Source organism: Apiospora phragmitis (assembly GCF_038363925.1).
Source record: "Apiospora phragmitis strain CBS 135458 chromosome Unknown utg000006l:1.0-5683423.0:1.0-5690449.0, whole genome shotgun sequence".
Lineage (NCBI taxonomy): Eukaryota > Fungi > Ascomycota > Sordariomycetes > Amphisphaeriales > Apiosporaceae > Apiospora > Apiospora phragmitis.
In genome coordinates, this window is record NW_027117404.1 from 2153825 (window position 1) to 2167097 (window position 13273).

The 13273-nt window shown below is 52.2% G+C and overlaps 4 protein-coding genes across 4 annotated transcripts; 3 read left to right on the forward strand and 1 right to left on the reverse strand.

Moving 5' to 3' along the window:
* Nucleotides 1-323: 323 nt before the first annotated feature.
* Nucleotides 324-1415, forward strand: PG994_005923 (alpha/beta-hydrolase; the record flags this gene model as incomplete). The annotated part of the gene is made up of 4 exons (XM_066857332.1): nt 324-715; nt 778-889; nt 939-1165; nt 1250-1415. 4 exons carry the CDS (start codon nt 324-326, stop codon nt 1413-1415), a joined length of 897 nt encoding a protein of 298 aa, XP_066716601.1.
* An 881-nt stretch (nt 1416-2296) lies between these two features.
* PG994_005924 (nrm1-like protein) lies at nt 2297-3467 on the reverse strand (the record flags this gene model as incomplete). Its single annotated transcript, XM_066857333.1, has 2 exons — nt 2297-2557; nt 2622-3467. The coding sequence occupies 2 exons, from the start codon at nt 3465-3467 to the stop codon at nt 2297-2299; spliced, it is 1107 nt and encodes a 368-aa protein (XP_066716602.1).
* Nucleotides 3468-8221: 4754 nt separating this feature from the next.
* On the forward strand, nt 8222-10791 carry PG994_005925 (peptidase family-domain-containing protein; the record flags this gene model as incomplete). The annotated part of the gene is made up of 4 exons (XM_066857334.1): nt 8222-8581; nt 8720-10448; nt 10507-10633; nt 10695-10791. The coding sequence occupies 4 exons, from the start codon at nt 8222-8224 to the stop codon at nt 10789-10791; spliced, it is 2313 nt and encodes a 770-aa protein (XP_066716603.1).
* Nucleotides 10792-12237: 1446 nt separating this feature from the next.
* On the forward strand, nt 12238-13255 carry PG994_005926 (CDP-diacylglycerol-serine O-phosphatidyltransferase; the record flags this gene model as incomplete). Its single annotated transcript, XM_066857335.1, has 4 exons — nt 12238-12307; nt 12382-12483; nt 12594-12787; nt 12887-13255. 4 exons carry the CDS (start codon nt 12238-12240, stop codon nt 13253-13255), a joined length of 735 nt encoding a protein of 244 aa, XP_066716604.1.
* Nucleotides 13256-13273: the final 18 nt, after the last annotated feature.

Sequence of the window (13273 nt, forward strand, 5' to 3'; positions counted from 1 at the left end):
ACAATGCTATGCGTACGTGAGCACTAGAGCCAAGCAAGCGAAACGGTGACGAAAATGTAGAATTACATGCTGTCATTTGCATGGGTTGTATCACCACATTGTGTGTCACCACAAATGCAGTTGGTAGAGATCTTAAGCTCTCCCTTGCTTTCCCCCGCGGGGGCTGTGCGTAATCACGACCGCGAACCAACGGATACGGAGGGGGAGAGGGCTTATTTTTATCATCTACTTTAACGTGAGATCCCCTTGGCAGCTCCCCCATCCTACTATTTTCGAATCACCGCACCATCTGCAAGCGCAGCCCCCTTGGCACTCGTTTCAACATGCCTACAATGACTCTTCCTTCCAAGCCCGACGCCGTTTTGGCGTATGAACTGCTCCCGGGCGATGCCGCAAGCAGTCTCCTGGTGGTCTTCCTCAACGGCCTTGGACTTCCGCAGAGTGTGTGGCAACCGACCATTGAGCTCTTCCAGCAGCAGTCGAGCGTCTCCCCGAAGCCTTGGCTGCTCACCTACGACCGCTACGGCCAGGGCAGCTCGTCTCGGGACCCGCGCGAGAGCTGGCCGAGTAAGGATCCCGGCTACGCCCACACCCTGGACGAAGTCACCGACGACCTTCACGAGCTGATCCAGACCCTCTCTCGTGATCGCCAATCGCGTATCGTCTTTGTGAACAACAGTATAGGCGCGCAAGTCGCACGAAGATATGCCGACAGGTATTAGCTAGCCCAATATTTCTGGTTGCCGAGGTTCGTTATGGTTAACTCCTGAGCAACAGACATCCCACCATTGTCGAAGGGATCCTGTTCCTAGACTCTAACCCCGGAAACACCAACTACGACAGCATCTGGCCAAACCCGAAGGACCCTTCCTTCAATCTCGAGCAGATGGTGCCCCCCCGGCACCACCATGGAAGTGTATCAAGCCGCTTATACCAAGATGTGCACGATCTTCTCGGGCAATGCCAAGAACGCCGAGGGGTTCGACCGGCGGGACATTAAGGACATGTTGCCGGACCCCTCAAGCCCCAAGCTGAAGGGGTCCAAGACTTCGGCGGACAAAGGTCCCTGGGTCACCGTCGTGGGCCACGAGCTGGAACAGTTCTCCCAAGAGGAATGGACGATGCTCAAGGTCCCTATTGGCATGGCGGCCATGTATACCCAGCCGTGAGTGTGAACCAACTCTTAAACACCTGATCGCTGATCGCTTTCGCAGGGAGCATCTGGCTAACGAGACGGGGGAACAAACAGCATGTGGCACAAGTACAACGAGGGACTCGGTCGGCTCACCGACCCAGACAGAGCCAAAGGGCCGCTTATCGCGCCCAAGTCGGGTCACTTCATTCAGAAAGACAACCCGGCGTTCGTTGCCAAGGAGCTGCAGGACCTTATCGAGAAGGTGGAAGCTTCTGCTTAAAGTCGATCGGGTATTGAGCAGGGCCAGGGGCTTACCGAATGTAGACAGACACATGTGAATATACAGCGACGGCTAGAGCGACAGGCTGTAACCGAAAACAGCCCAGCTCGACACTAACCGCACACGTAGTAGTGTCTGACCTTATCTGTCCAATTAGGTAGATTGAAACCACTTAAGGCGCGTGCACGAAAAGTCGCGATCGCGGACACGGTTCGCGTCCTGATCACTCGCCTGCCCCTCTGAAACTTCCTAATCTGGTAAATGTTAACACGTTTCGGGCGCGTAAAGTGGCCCACTTCGCATCCCCAGCCATGTCATTGCGTGACCATGCGTGATTCAAAAAGAGCATCGTGAGTCAATTAAAGGTCATGTTCATGCGTACTTCCTCTGAATTAGACTAGAGTGGCTTCTGCCTAAGCTACACCATATGTGCGCCCCCCACGCCATACCACAAGGAAAAAGGTCAAGGTTCGAGGTAAACAGAAATAGGGGGGGGTTGCTGTTGGCTTATGCGCATTGCAAAGAAAAAAAAAAGTGTGTCCAACCGCCACGCAAAATTCAACTCCCTGGAACCAATTGAAGCCCACATCTGTGCTGGCCAGCCATCGAAACCCCCGATAATGCCCATCTCATAACTTCTGCAAAGCGTCGTAATACCTCTCTCAAAACATACAATGGGAAACATATGAGTGCCCCCAAACTTAAGGCGTATTTTGCAGGATTGCTCGTGCATTGGTATCATATCCACATAAGGAAAAAAGGGTCGTAGTGCTATCTGTCGACCATGATAGAAGAGGTCGTGAATCCAACCAGACCAAGAAGCTCCTATTTCGGTATATCGAACGAGGACGTCTGTAATGCTGAAGGGGACGTAGCTATTTTCAAGGAAGTCCATGCACGAGGGGTTCGTCAAATGTTAATCTTCGCCTGGTGATACTGACAGGCGTCTTTGCTGACGAGATGCCCCCTATTGGTGTTTTCCACGGCTTTTGTGCAGGACTGGGAGTGATGTTGACAAAGTCCGCAAAGTCAAACGGCTGGCCTGGCGTAGCGGGGAATAGATTGCCACCACCAGGTGTAGTCATCATCGACGATGGCAAGGCAAGATCCTTCTTCGGGGAGGTGTAGACGGTGGTTCCATTCTGGTCCGGGTAGACGGCATAGCAGGCGAGGGAGATGCAGCTAGATAGAGCAATAGATCTGCACCCTCCTCGCCGCCTTTGTTATTGTTCGCCGTGTTCCTATCCTTATTTCGGCCATGGAGAGATCTGTTGCGCATAGGCGGCGTTCTCGGCGGTGACGAATGGTGAGGTTGGAGCTGGAAGGAGTGAGTCGTGAAGAGGTCCTCCTCGTCATCCGAGGAGGGGCGGCAAAGTTGGGCGACGCTAGGTCGACCGAAATTCGCCGGGCTCCTTGGAAGAAGGATACATTCGGACCAGTCGAAGTCGTAAAGTGCTGTTGCCTGCGCGGCTTGATGGGCGAAGACTGAATGAGTTGTCGGTGCGACTTCCAGTTGTTCTGTCCCACATGGAAGGATTTGTGTGCGGTGGGTGACGATCGATACCGCTTGGCAGGACTCGACAGGGCCATGTCCATGTCGAAGGAAGCCATGTATGTTCGCTTGCGGTGTCCTGTGCTGCCATTGCTGGAGCCGATGGCATCGGAGAAGAGGGGAGCCTTTAGGGGCGAGCTCATGAGGGTTCTCGTTGGGTAGGGCAGTTCCGAGGTGCTGGATGACGAGTCGGAGAGGACGTCACCGTCATAAGTGCGCTTGCGGCGCTCCTCGTCCAGCTTGGGCTCTAGGGTGTCGAGAGTGAGGTCTTCCCAGCCATGCTTCGTCTTGAAATGTGCAAGAGCCAGGCGGCCTTGAAGTCTTCGAGCAATCTGTAGGCCACGGGTTTCATCGTTAGGCTTCGTAACCCATCGGGGGGGGGGGGAAGGGTAATAAAATTGAAGGAGATGCTGCTGCTGCTCACTTACCTTGCTCACTTCCACTCTTTTGAGAACTTTGTCGGCTACAGCTTCTGGCTGCTTCTTTAATGGAGACGACATGGCCGCCTGTCTATGTTGGTGCATGCAACCGCCGAACTAGATGCTTAGATCGGGTCGTCGTCTCAGGCCCGGTCGATTGTGTCCAGCGTTGAGGGTTTTGCAGGGAGAGTCGGTTGCTGTGGAGTTGTAAGAGCCGGCGCCTAAGTAAGGGAAAGTAAGTAGGCACTTAAAGAAAGGCAGGAGGTTCGTTTTCGCTGGGGGGGGTCGGCCGCTCGGGCTTTTTGGTTGGATTCTTGAGGCTTTGCCGCTTCCGATGACAGCAGCAGGTAAACGAGTGATATTATTTAGCTGTTGGCTTGCAACAGTTTTCATGAGAAGTATTAGGTGTGTAAAACTAGAGAACGTCTTTGGGTTGCCATGTCGTCAAACCACTCAAAAGGGAGAATGGGTCAAATCGTATGTAGTCGTAGAGGTAGCGGTAGCGTTTAAGAGAACACTACTACTGTATGGTCGAGTCGTCCGTTCCGTCGTACGGTGGAGAAGGAGTAGGAGGGCCTACCTCTCTTGGGTAAGGTCCCATCTAGAGATACGCTTTTCTTGCTTCTTCTTACAAGAGTCTACGACTAGTTGCTTGACAAGGGCCAAAATCTGACAGGGAATTTTGCATTCCTGGGCCAACCAGGTCGGGACTTGCCCATCTGCTTCTTCTCCTGCCCCTTCAATCGACATCCGATAGCTGACCTGGGCTGAACTCGACCTGAATTGGGACTGGGCCAGCTGCTGCTACCAACCAACCGGAGAATGATCAGTTGCTCACGCAATCGTGCACGCAGAACTTGGCACCATTCTGCAGGCCAGTCTCCTTGTTATTCGCTTGCGTGCATGGGTCCTGGTGCCTGGCATGCATACCGTAACTTTTTCACCGCCGCAAGCTGTACCGCTATAACTTTTACGTGTTGCAGCCGTTGTTGAGCTGGCAGCTCTATGGGCTGTTGCGTATCCAGTATATTGTCATCATTTTCCATCGATTTCTCCAAGGCATGTACTTACATAAACAACCCTCTCTATACACCATGCCGTGGACGATGAGAAGGAAAGACGACGGTGCATTACTAGCGAAGCTGCTTTCCTAGAAGAAGCGGCAAGTGGTAAAACCATGATAGACGCATCCGTACATAGAGTTGTGGCTAAGATTGAAGGTTGTCGCAACACCAGTTGAGATTTAGCATTACCTAGTGCGACATCGACAGCTGCTTTTCTCGAGGGGCGGCAGGCATCATTAGCCAATTAGGAAGCCTTGCTCCTCCATTGGCTGTTTATCCCTTTGGAATATCAGAAGCCCAACTCAGACGTGTGACGAAAGCACCTCCGGCTGTAGGAACGGCTCGCACATAGTTGAAATCCAAATCTGTCAAGCCGGAGCAACAAGCTCAGTACGCTGCCTTTTTGCCGTTACTCGCACGTTATCATGTTCGGTTCCTTCGGAACTGTGTAGCTAGACTTTCTAACTCTGTACATGGCCAATGAGCTCCAAGGTCAATTCAGGCGTCTAAATGCGCGTGGAAGGCTTATATAAAGTCTTGCGGGGGTTACATGTAAGGTCTAGATGCACCTCCGGACAAGGTCATTGCAAAGGCCCTCAGCTTCGTTGTGAACCGAAATGTGACCCGGCTCCTCCATGATCATTTTACTTGTTGGTATCTGGGATAATGATGGAATATATATCTTGAAGGTTTCCAACTCATGACTGGGACTGGTTGAGTGAATGTTACGTCGCTTCTGTGTCAACGTCAACTGCTACAAGGCAATTAAACCACCCCGCTGTCCAGTGCAGCAAGGCAATCTTGATTTTACGTAGCACTGACGGCACATCCTATATATCGTGTTAGTATGCACCCCTCAACCCAAAGGCTGCATACATCCATCCTCTTATCTGTATGTTGTCCAACTACCCAGTCTTGGAGCCTCCAGCAAGTCAACCGGGGAATGGCATGTTGTCAGTCGGGTACACCATTTTACTTAACCCAACCACTGCGGCCCCAGAGCACCAAGAAGAAACATGACCATCTCGACGTCACAAACACTAACAATAAATGCTTTTCGTTCTTTCTACCTGGACTGGACAGCTGGCCAGAAATCGCGAAGTTGATGTGGGAGGGTAGGAGAGTTCGTGGCATATTTGCGTGTGGTAGCCGCCTCAGTTTCGGACCATGCGTTCAGAAAGGATGGTGAAACAAGGAGACATGTTGTTTCCTCCTGTCTCTCTATCTGACATCTGATCTCAGTGAATATGTAGCACCAAGTGCCAAATGCAACTACCCGTATGCAACTGCAACCGATTTAAAAACAAAATGCGGCCGATCCTGTATATATCCACCAGGAGTGCCATTGCACGCACTTGTCCGCGGGCCCAAAGTTATTGGGTAATAAGTAAGCCGGTTTCGAAACAGATTAGCTAAGGCATCCGATATCAACCTGTCACCCATGGCCGATATTAACAGTAATCTCGGGATTCGCTGAGTAATTCCTCAGAGGCAATCATAAAATCTCCCGCATATTAAGTCCGCTCTCCCTGGAAATGCCTCAGTCTGTCAGAGCGAGATTGATAACAGCCATAGTAGGAGCCAAGTTGAAGAAATCACCGTTGGTAAGAGAGCGTTGCGTGGATAAGTGAGGTCTCATTCGCTGTCCATGTACAGTTGGGAGGAAGCCGATGGATCATGGGTCTAAAGCCAGATGCAAACCAGGCCACGCCGGTGGCCTCCCGCGGTGCCGTGATTGGCTTTCGGCTAGAAGCCTAATGGGCTCCTCATCCTGACGATATTGTGTTTCGGTGTACAGCTGTTCAGCATGTCTTGGGTCCTGGTTTGCATGTTGGCTGGAGGTTATGGCCAGTCAACTGGATCATTCACCGTGGGTATAAGCCATCTGCGTTAGTGGGATGCGGGAATACGATGTTGGATGCAGCTGATAGCGTACCGAAGCGCAGGAGCCGCCTTCCTTCGCTCGCCTCCGGGTTTATGTTCAGATGTGAAGTACGTATGTAGGTATGGAGGGATATGTATGGAGTTGTGGTTTTCCATCACACACTTTCCCATTCCGTACCGCTGTTAGATGCACTCGTATGTTTTCCTCCAACCCCACTGCTGATCATCCCAACTATACATAGTAAGAGTACGGATACTTGCAATATAGAATGCACTTGCCCTTATTCGTGGCCGCTTGCATTCGGTTCGGTAATGGCTTGGTTTACCCAAGCTTGACCCGGGCTGGTCCTACATGTCCCCTCTCATATCCGATACGAAACTGGGCGGGCATACAGACAGATCAATTGGATCAGACCGGACTGGGACATGCGAAGAAGAGCCAAGAATCAAGAGGGACGCTGAGGGACTTTCTTGACATTCCATCTCCCTTTTCTGTATTGTTGGATATGTAGGTAGGGTGCGTGCATCTCGATTTGCGGCCAATCCTTCGCACCCCCCACCCTGCAAAGCAACTGAAATAGCCCCGTCAGCATATCAGGAACCTTGCAGCGGCGCACAGCGGTTTCGAATGATCCTGATTTGCTCCTGGCCAAGATTTTCTTCTCGGCTACATAGCTTCAAAGCAGAAAGTAATCTGGCAACCTGCCCATTTGCGGGACCTGGTATATCCGTTGTTGCCGTTCTTCCCCTGCGAGCGCCCGAGTTCAACGTCTTCTTTCTTCCAAGCTACCGCGGTTTGCTCCTATTAAACGAATTGACGAACCCACTGCCCCCCCTGGCGCCTGGAGCTGCTGCTATTGTTGAGCTTAGATACGGACCCATAAGCCTGCCCACCTTACGGGCCCCGTACGAGACGTCGACGTCATTGCTCGATCTCTCCCGCAAACCGATTCGCAGTGTTGTTTGGGCACTTAACCATACAATTACATGACATGCAACCAAGATTCTTCTCCGTGGACGACCCGAAAGGCCACGACGGTGTCGACTTTCACCAATCTGCTACGGCCACATACCCGGTCACAATATAAGCAAGCTCGTTTGCAAACCGCTCTGGACACACTGTAGCTCTGGCCGAACGGTTCATCGACTATCACTCCCTTTTGGTTGGCAGGTTTCATAGCCCCCTTGCTAGCAGATCCCCAGCTAGTCGTGCAAGTGGACGAAGTTGGCATCGTGCGGGCCTACAGGGTTATCGACAGCTGCCGCTAAAACCAGGCTTGGCTCGCAGAGCTTCATGGTGTACCCACCGCAATCACCCAGTCCTGCTTGTCCAAAGTAAGACGAAGGTAGTAGCCGACAGAGAACAACACCGGTCGGTGATTTTTGCTCGACTATCCATTTCCGAGAAAAGAATTCTTCTTGCGAATCTCCATCACCGTCCCCTTTCTTCCATTCGTTATTGTGTCAAGGACAAAAAGGGCAGACGGCTTCATATCGGTATAAACGTTCGCTCTTTGCGGTCCTGACAGCTTCGAATACGAGCTCTGCGCGGAACACGGATCCTACCGCACTGCTACAGCGCCTTGTTGACGCCAATCACAGCCTGCAGCTGCCACCACCTCCACCACTACACTCACGCAACCCGCAGCACCCAACGCCGAACGCTTTCTCTGGTGCTTGTTAAGTCGCTGCGCATGCTGATAATTGTTGACGGGGGAGAGGCATAAAATTGCCTTGGTGAAGCGCAAGAGCTTCTGACTTATATCGTGATTTGACCGGTCATCACAGCCAATTGCGCATAGTCCGTCAGCTTTCACCATCTTCGAAACAAACCAACAGCCGCAGCAGCATTTTCGGGCCCCTCAACTCGGGACAGCATTAAAAATCATGGCGCCGTCGTTTCTAAACTTTAAGGAGCTTAGAAGGCGGTCGCGCGCCAGCTTCCGCTCCAACACCGACAACTCCAGCAATGATGAAAATAGCAACAGCACAACTCCCACGACGGGCTCTATAACACCGCCTACACTCGGTACTCAGTCGGATCCCTCGCTCAATCTCCAAGTAAAAGATCAGCCGCCGCCTGTTCCGCAAACCCGGCCATCTCTCGCATCCAGCGGTACCAACCCAAACCGATACAGCGTCTCCGGTATGGCCGGTTTAGGATCGCCCGTCCTCAATGGCAAGACGAAGCAGATTCCTGTGTCGCAATACGCACCGCGCATAACCAACGTGTCGGAAAACTCCTGGGTATGATCCCACCAAATTCAAGAACCCATACCAACGATCTGCACAAGCTCGATACCACTGCCATAGAGTTGCGAGGGCCCCTAATCAAGTGCACACGGACGAACGTTGTCTGAGACTAGTCGGCTAACAGAAGTATAGGTCTCACAAAAGGTGCTGCTGGTGAATGGAACGATTGGTGATGCTGTACAAAACTCCTTAGACGGCACCGTCACCGTCAGCCGGCTTGACGATGGCTTCCCGCCGACCACTTGGCCCGTTTGCGAGTCCCATTTCAAGGCTTTAGTCTATCTGGTCCCCGGAGCAAACAGACTACGTTTCGATTTTGCCAGCCCGAAGCTAGCCAATAGTGGTTCGCCGAACCCCATCCACTCCTCATATATTACGGTACACATGGTCCCGCCGACAAGCTCCCCACCGCTGCAGCTGGTTATTCTCTTAGCCAAGGATTCGCCCGCAACCTTCGATGCAACCCCGGCTCGAATCGAGCGAGAAGGAAATGGGCTCGAAACTGCAATCAGGAAATTCCGGATGGCGGCATACTTATGGCAAGCCTTCACGGCAGAACAGATGTGGAGGAACAAGTTTGGGCGCCGGGTTTTCAGGTTTGAGGAGGAATGGACCCACGGCAGCACAAATCAACGAGACCGGGAGATGGGCACGATGCGCTCGGAAGCGCGAATTCATGTCATCAGGTCCGAGAAGACCCTTGCCGAAATCCGCGATCTCGAGCGAGCTCAGCAAAACCCAAAAGCCACAAAGAATGGCGAGCTCTATGATATCGCGGCCGAAGCCGTCAAGGACTATTTTAAGCCGCTCCCAGGTCAGAAGCAGTACGTATCTGTTCTCTTATTAGATGCTCATTGGGATACGACGGCGCAAACCGTGACAGGCCATGCTGCACTGGGAGGGAACGCTGGAGATCTTCAGCTGGCTATTTTCGGCTCGCACTGCATGCATAGCTACCCTTCAAGCATGGAAGAAGTGGTTCCGGCCTTTACCGATTGCACACATACCGATACCTCTTACGTCGCAAACGACTGCAACGAGTCGGGAAGCTCGTGGGAAGCTGCCAACATAGGAATTGGCGCCCACCTGCACGAGACGGGCCATCTTTTGGGCTGCCCTCATCAGGAAAATGGTGTTATGCTGAGAGATTACACTCGACTGAACCGATCTTTCGTGGTGCGAGAGGCATACAGCACTAGGACGAAATCGAAGGGTGGGCTGGTACTTCAGGGGGATGAATGTACTTGGCACAGACTCGACTGTCTGCGATTCCGCAACCACCCATGCTTCAGACTTCCTAACGATCCGGTTTTGAACTCGGACCCGAGTGTCCAGGCTTGGCCAGTGGACGAAGGGAAAGTTCAGATTACAGCGGCTACTGGAGTGTCGTACGTGGAGGTCTATCCCGAGGGCGATGATCTCTGTCATACTTGGATTGAGTACCCGTTCGAGAATGGGTCTGTCCAGAGAAATGTGACACTTACGGAGAAGTTACTGAGAGAAAAGTTGCCGGAGGATAAGCGACAGGCGAAGCTCAAGGTCTGCGTCAAGTCTTTGGGCGGTGGAAATCTCGACATTGTCGATTTCTCCAACTTGTGCTCCAAAGCATCCTCATTCAAGCTGTCACCTATGTTGGGTAAGACGGCCTATCGCAGCAATAAGCTTGGCCACTCCCAGATGCAAGGAAGCGAGCCTCAGGAATTCGTCTTTACTAGCGTCAAGGAGAAGAACCGCCTCTTACTGCGTATTGTGTTCTATCATGGTTTCGCTGTTGATGGGATGGAGTTCTTCTACGACGACGACACAAGCCAATTATTTGGTAAACGCGGTGGCAAGCCAGGAGGCGATACCTTCAAAATGGGTAAGTATCCTCTCATCAAGGTCAATAGTCTCATCGAAACGTTAACAATGATTTGCAGATACCTTCCGTGGTGAATACATCACTGGATTCTTTGTACGATCAGGATTCTGGATCGATGGCATACAAGTCTTGACGAGCTTGGGGAGGAAATCGCCAATTTATGGCAACCCTCACGGCGGAGACCCGTAAGTACATTTGGATCACATAGATCGGGTCGAACCAAAAGCTAACTTACCAACCTCTCAGCCATACTCTTTTACCTCCACGGGGCTACACCGTCTGTGGCGTGTCCGGATCCTGCGGTGACTGGGTTGACGGATTTTCTGTCATCATCGTCCAGTGATGGGCTCGATGTAGAATTGCATTTTCGGATGGCATAATTGCTGTCCATTAACCTAGTCTTCTTCCCCAGATTGGCAGGGCCTTTACTGGGAGAGAGACCAGCCTGCTCGGCACCTTTTTCTTGTGTTTTGTACGGTGCATTTGGCACAACAGTTCGCATTCCGGCATACCAAACAGGATCACCGGAGATCCACCTGCTTTCGCCTTTTCTTGTTCTCAAATGGCATATGTCAAGCGCTGCACTGCAAACATAATTGCGTTTTTTTATAGTCGATTCTGGGCCACCACTCGGAGGTATGGGGAGGGAGGGTTGCCTCGAAGTGGTATATTCAACGGGCGTGTCGTTTTCTCCAGAGAAAGGGAGGGTAAAAGTAATAGGAAGGGGAGTTGTGAGTCAATGTGCGATACAACTCCGCTGGACGGCTTATAGAATACCTGGATCTACGTTCTCTCGCATACCCGGAGTCGCGGCCCATAGCGGCCAGACATATTAGAGGGAGAAATTGTTTGGCGTCGTTAAAACAGCATAGTACATACATAGTGGCACGCAGCTTGCCCAACATCTAGTTCACCGAAACCAAGGCATGGCGCCTTGCCAATGACGCACGTGAAGTACGCAGGACACGTACTGTCACACTCATCATCACTGTTGGGACGGCAGTCAGCCTGCCGTGACCTATATTGATTCGTAGAGACTCTGGTAGAGTGGTACTATATTTGCCTTATGCAGGGAGGTAGTAGGTAGACTATACTCATCTAGGCGAGTTCTATAGATGACATAACCGGCTTGGCTTTGACTAGAGCAAAAGCAACGAAAGATTGATCGACCTTGACGTGGGGTAACAAACAAAACGGCAAGATGAGAACAGCAGCAGCCACTCAGCTTGTAGCCTGTCAGCCTGCGCGCAGCCAGTGGGCGGTTCCAAGCTTGCGGCACCTTTAGGCTAAGCTCAGCTGGGGTTACTGATGGGCTGTCTAGACCTGATGACGTCCAGGCCCCCCCTCCCACACCTCCTACCTGTATGAAATCACTGATGGAAAGGAAATCAAGAGAGCAGGTGTAGGTCTTCAATAGTAAGTACGGAGTACCTGCTTCCCTTTTGATGTCCACGTCTTGGCCCACGGGCTGCAGAACGACTACCTACCCTTTTCTTTCTTTACCTTACCTGCATTCTATTTTACCTGCCTCGTCCCCCAACAACTCTGCATTCTTTCTCCCGAACCCAAAAGTTTTTTCTCCCATTACTTTGGCATCTAGTTGCGACGCTTTGCGAGGACTGAACAAGCACAAGCGAGGCCTCACAATTGGTTTGCCGGGGTAAAAGATCCGCCACCGTTTTCACCAACCACCACAGAGACGGCGGTGTACCATCACGACTCTACATAACTTCCCCCCTTTGCACCATTTCTTCATTCCACGACCAGACGTTGTAACTACAACTCGAACATGTCGAAACGAACAAGTGCTGCCTCCAGCAATGGCGCTGCCCTCGCGAAGCAGGGCAGCGACATTACGGGTATGTCATTTCCCCGTCCTCTCGCAATCGGAGCGCCAAAAGCAATCACCTGCTGACACTACGTCCTTGACCAGAGCCCTCCTACAACAAGCAGAAGGATCTTCTCTCCTCCTCCACGGGCCATTTCTCACTGCTCCGGGCCATGCACATGGCAGACTACATCACTGAGATGAACGGTACGACTCTCTGTCGCGAATCTACTACCCAATGCCTCCTCCATGCCTCTCCCAGAAGCGCAATCATGACTAGAAACACGAGTGCTGATATTTCAAGTTTTTTACTACAGGATTCTGCGGTGTTATGTCGATCTTCTCTTCGCTTCGCTACTGTCTTGGTGACCCCACCGAAAAGTCCAACCTGTACCTCGCACTTGCGTTTTTGCCATTCGGCCTCTTCTTCGACTTTCTGGACGGCCGTGTTGCTCGCTGGCGTAAGAAGAGCAGCATGATGGGCCAGGAGCTGGACTCGCTTGCTGACCTGGTACGTGCCCCTTCCCCCACACGGTCTACCTGCTATATCTTCCATTCCGTCTTCAGTATGGGTTTACATGTGCTAATGAAGTATTGCTTGGAAATTCAGATTTCCTTCGGTCTTGCTCCAGCCTGTGTAGCCTTCAGCCTCGGTCTGCGCACAACCGTCGACCATATCTTTCTGGCCGTTTTCGTATTGTGCGGCCTCACGCGGCTGGCGCGCTTCAACGTCACGGCGGCTAACATCCCCCACGACGCCTCCGGAAAGGCGAGCTACTTCGAGGGCACCCCCATCCCTACCACGCTGGGCATCGATGCCCTGATGGCCTACTGGGTCTCGCAGGGCTGGGTGCTCGACCAGGTCCCCGGTGGCCTTTGGCTCGCGGGCTCGGCTCTGGAGTTCCACCCCATTGTGCTGATGTTCCTTGTCCACGGCTGCCTGATGACCAGCAAATCGCTGCACGTTCCTAAGCCCTAGGTGGATTGCTACCACTCA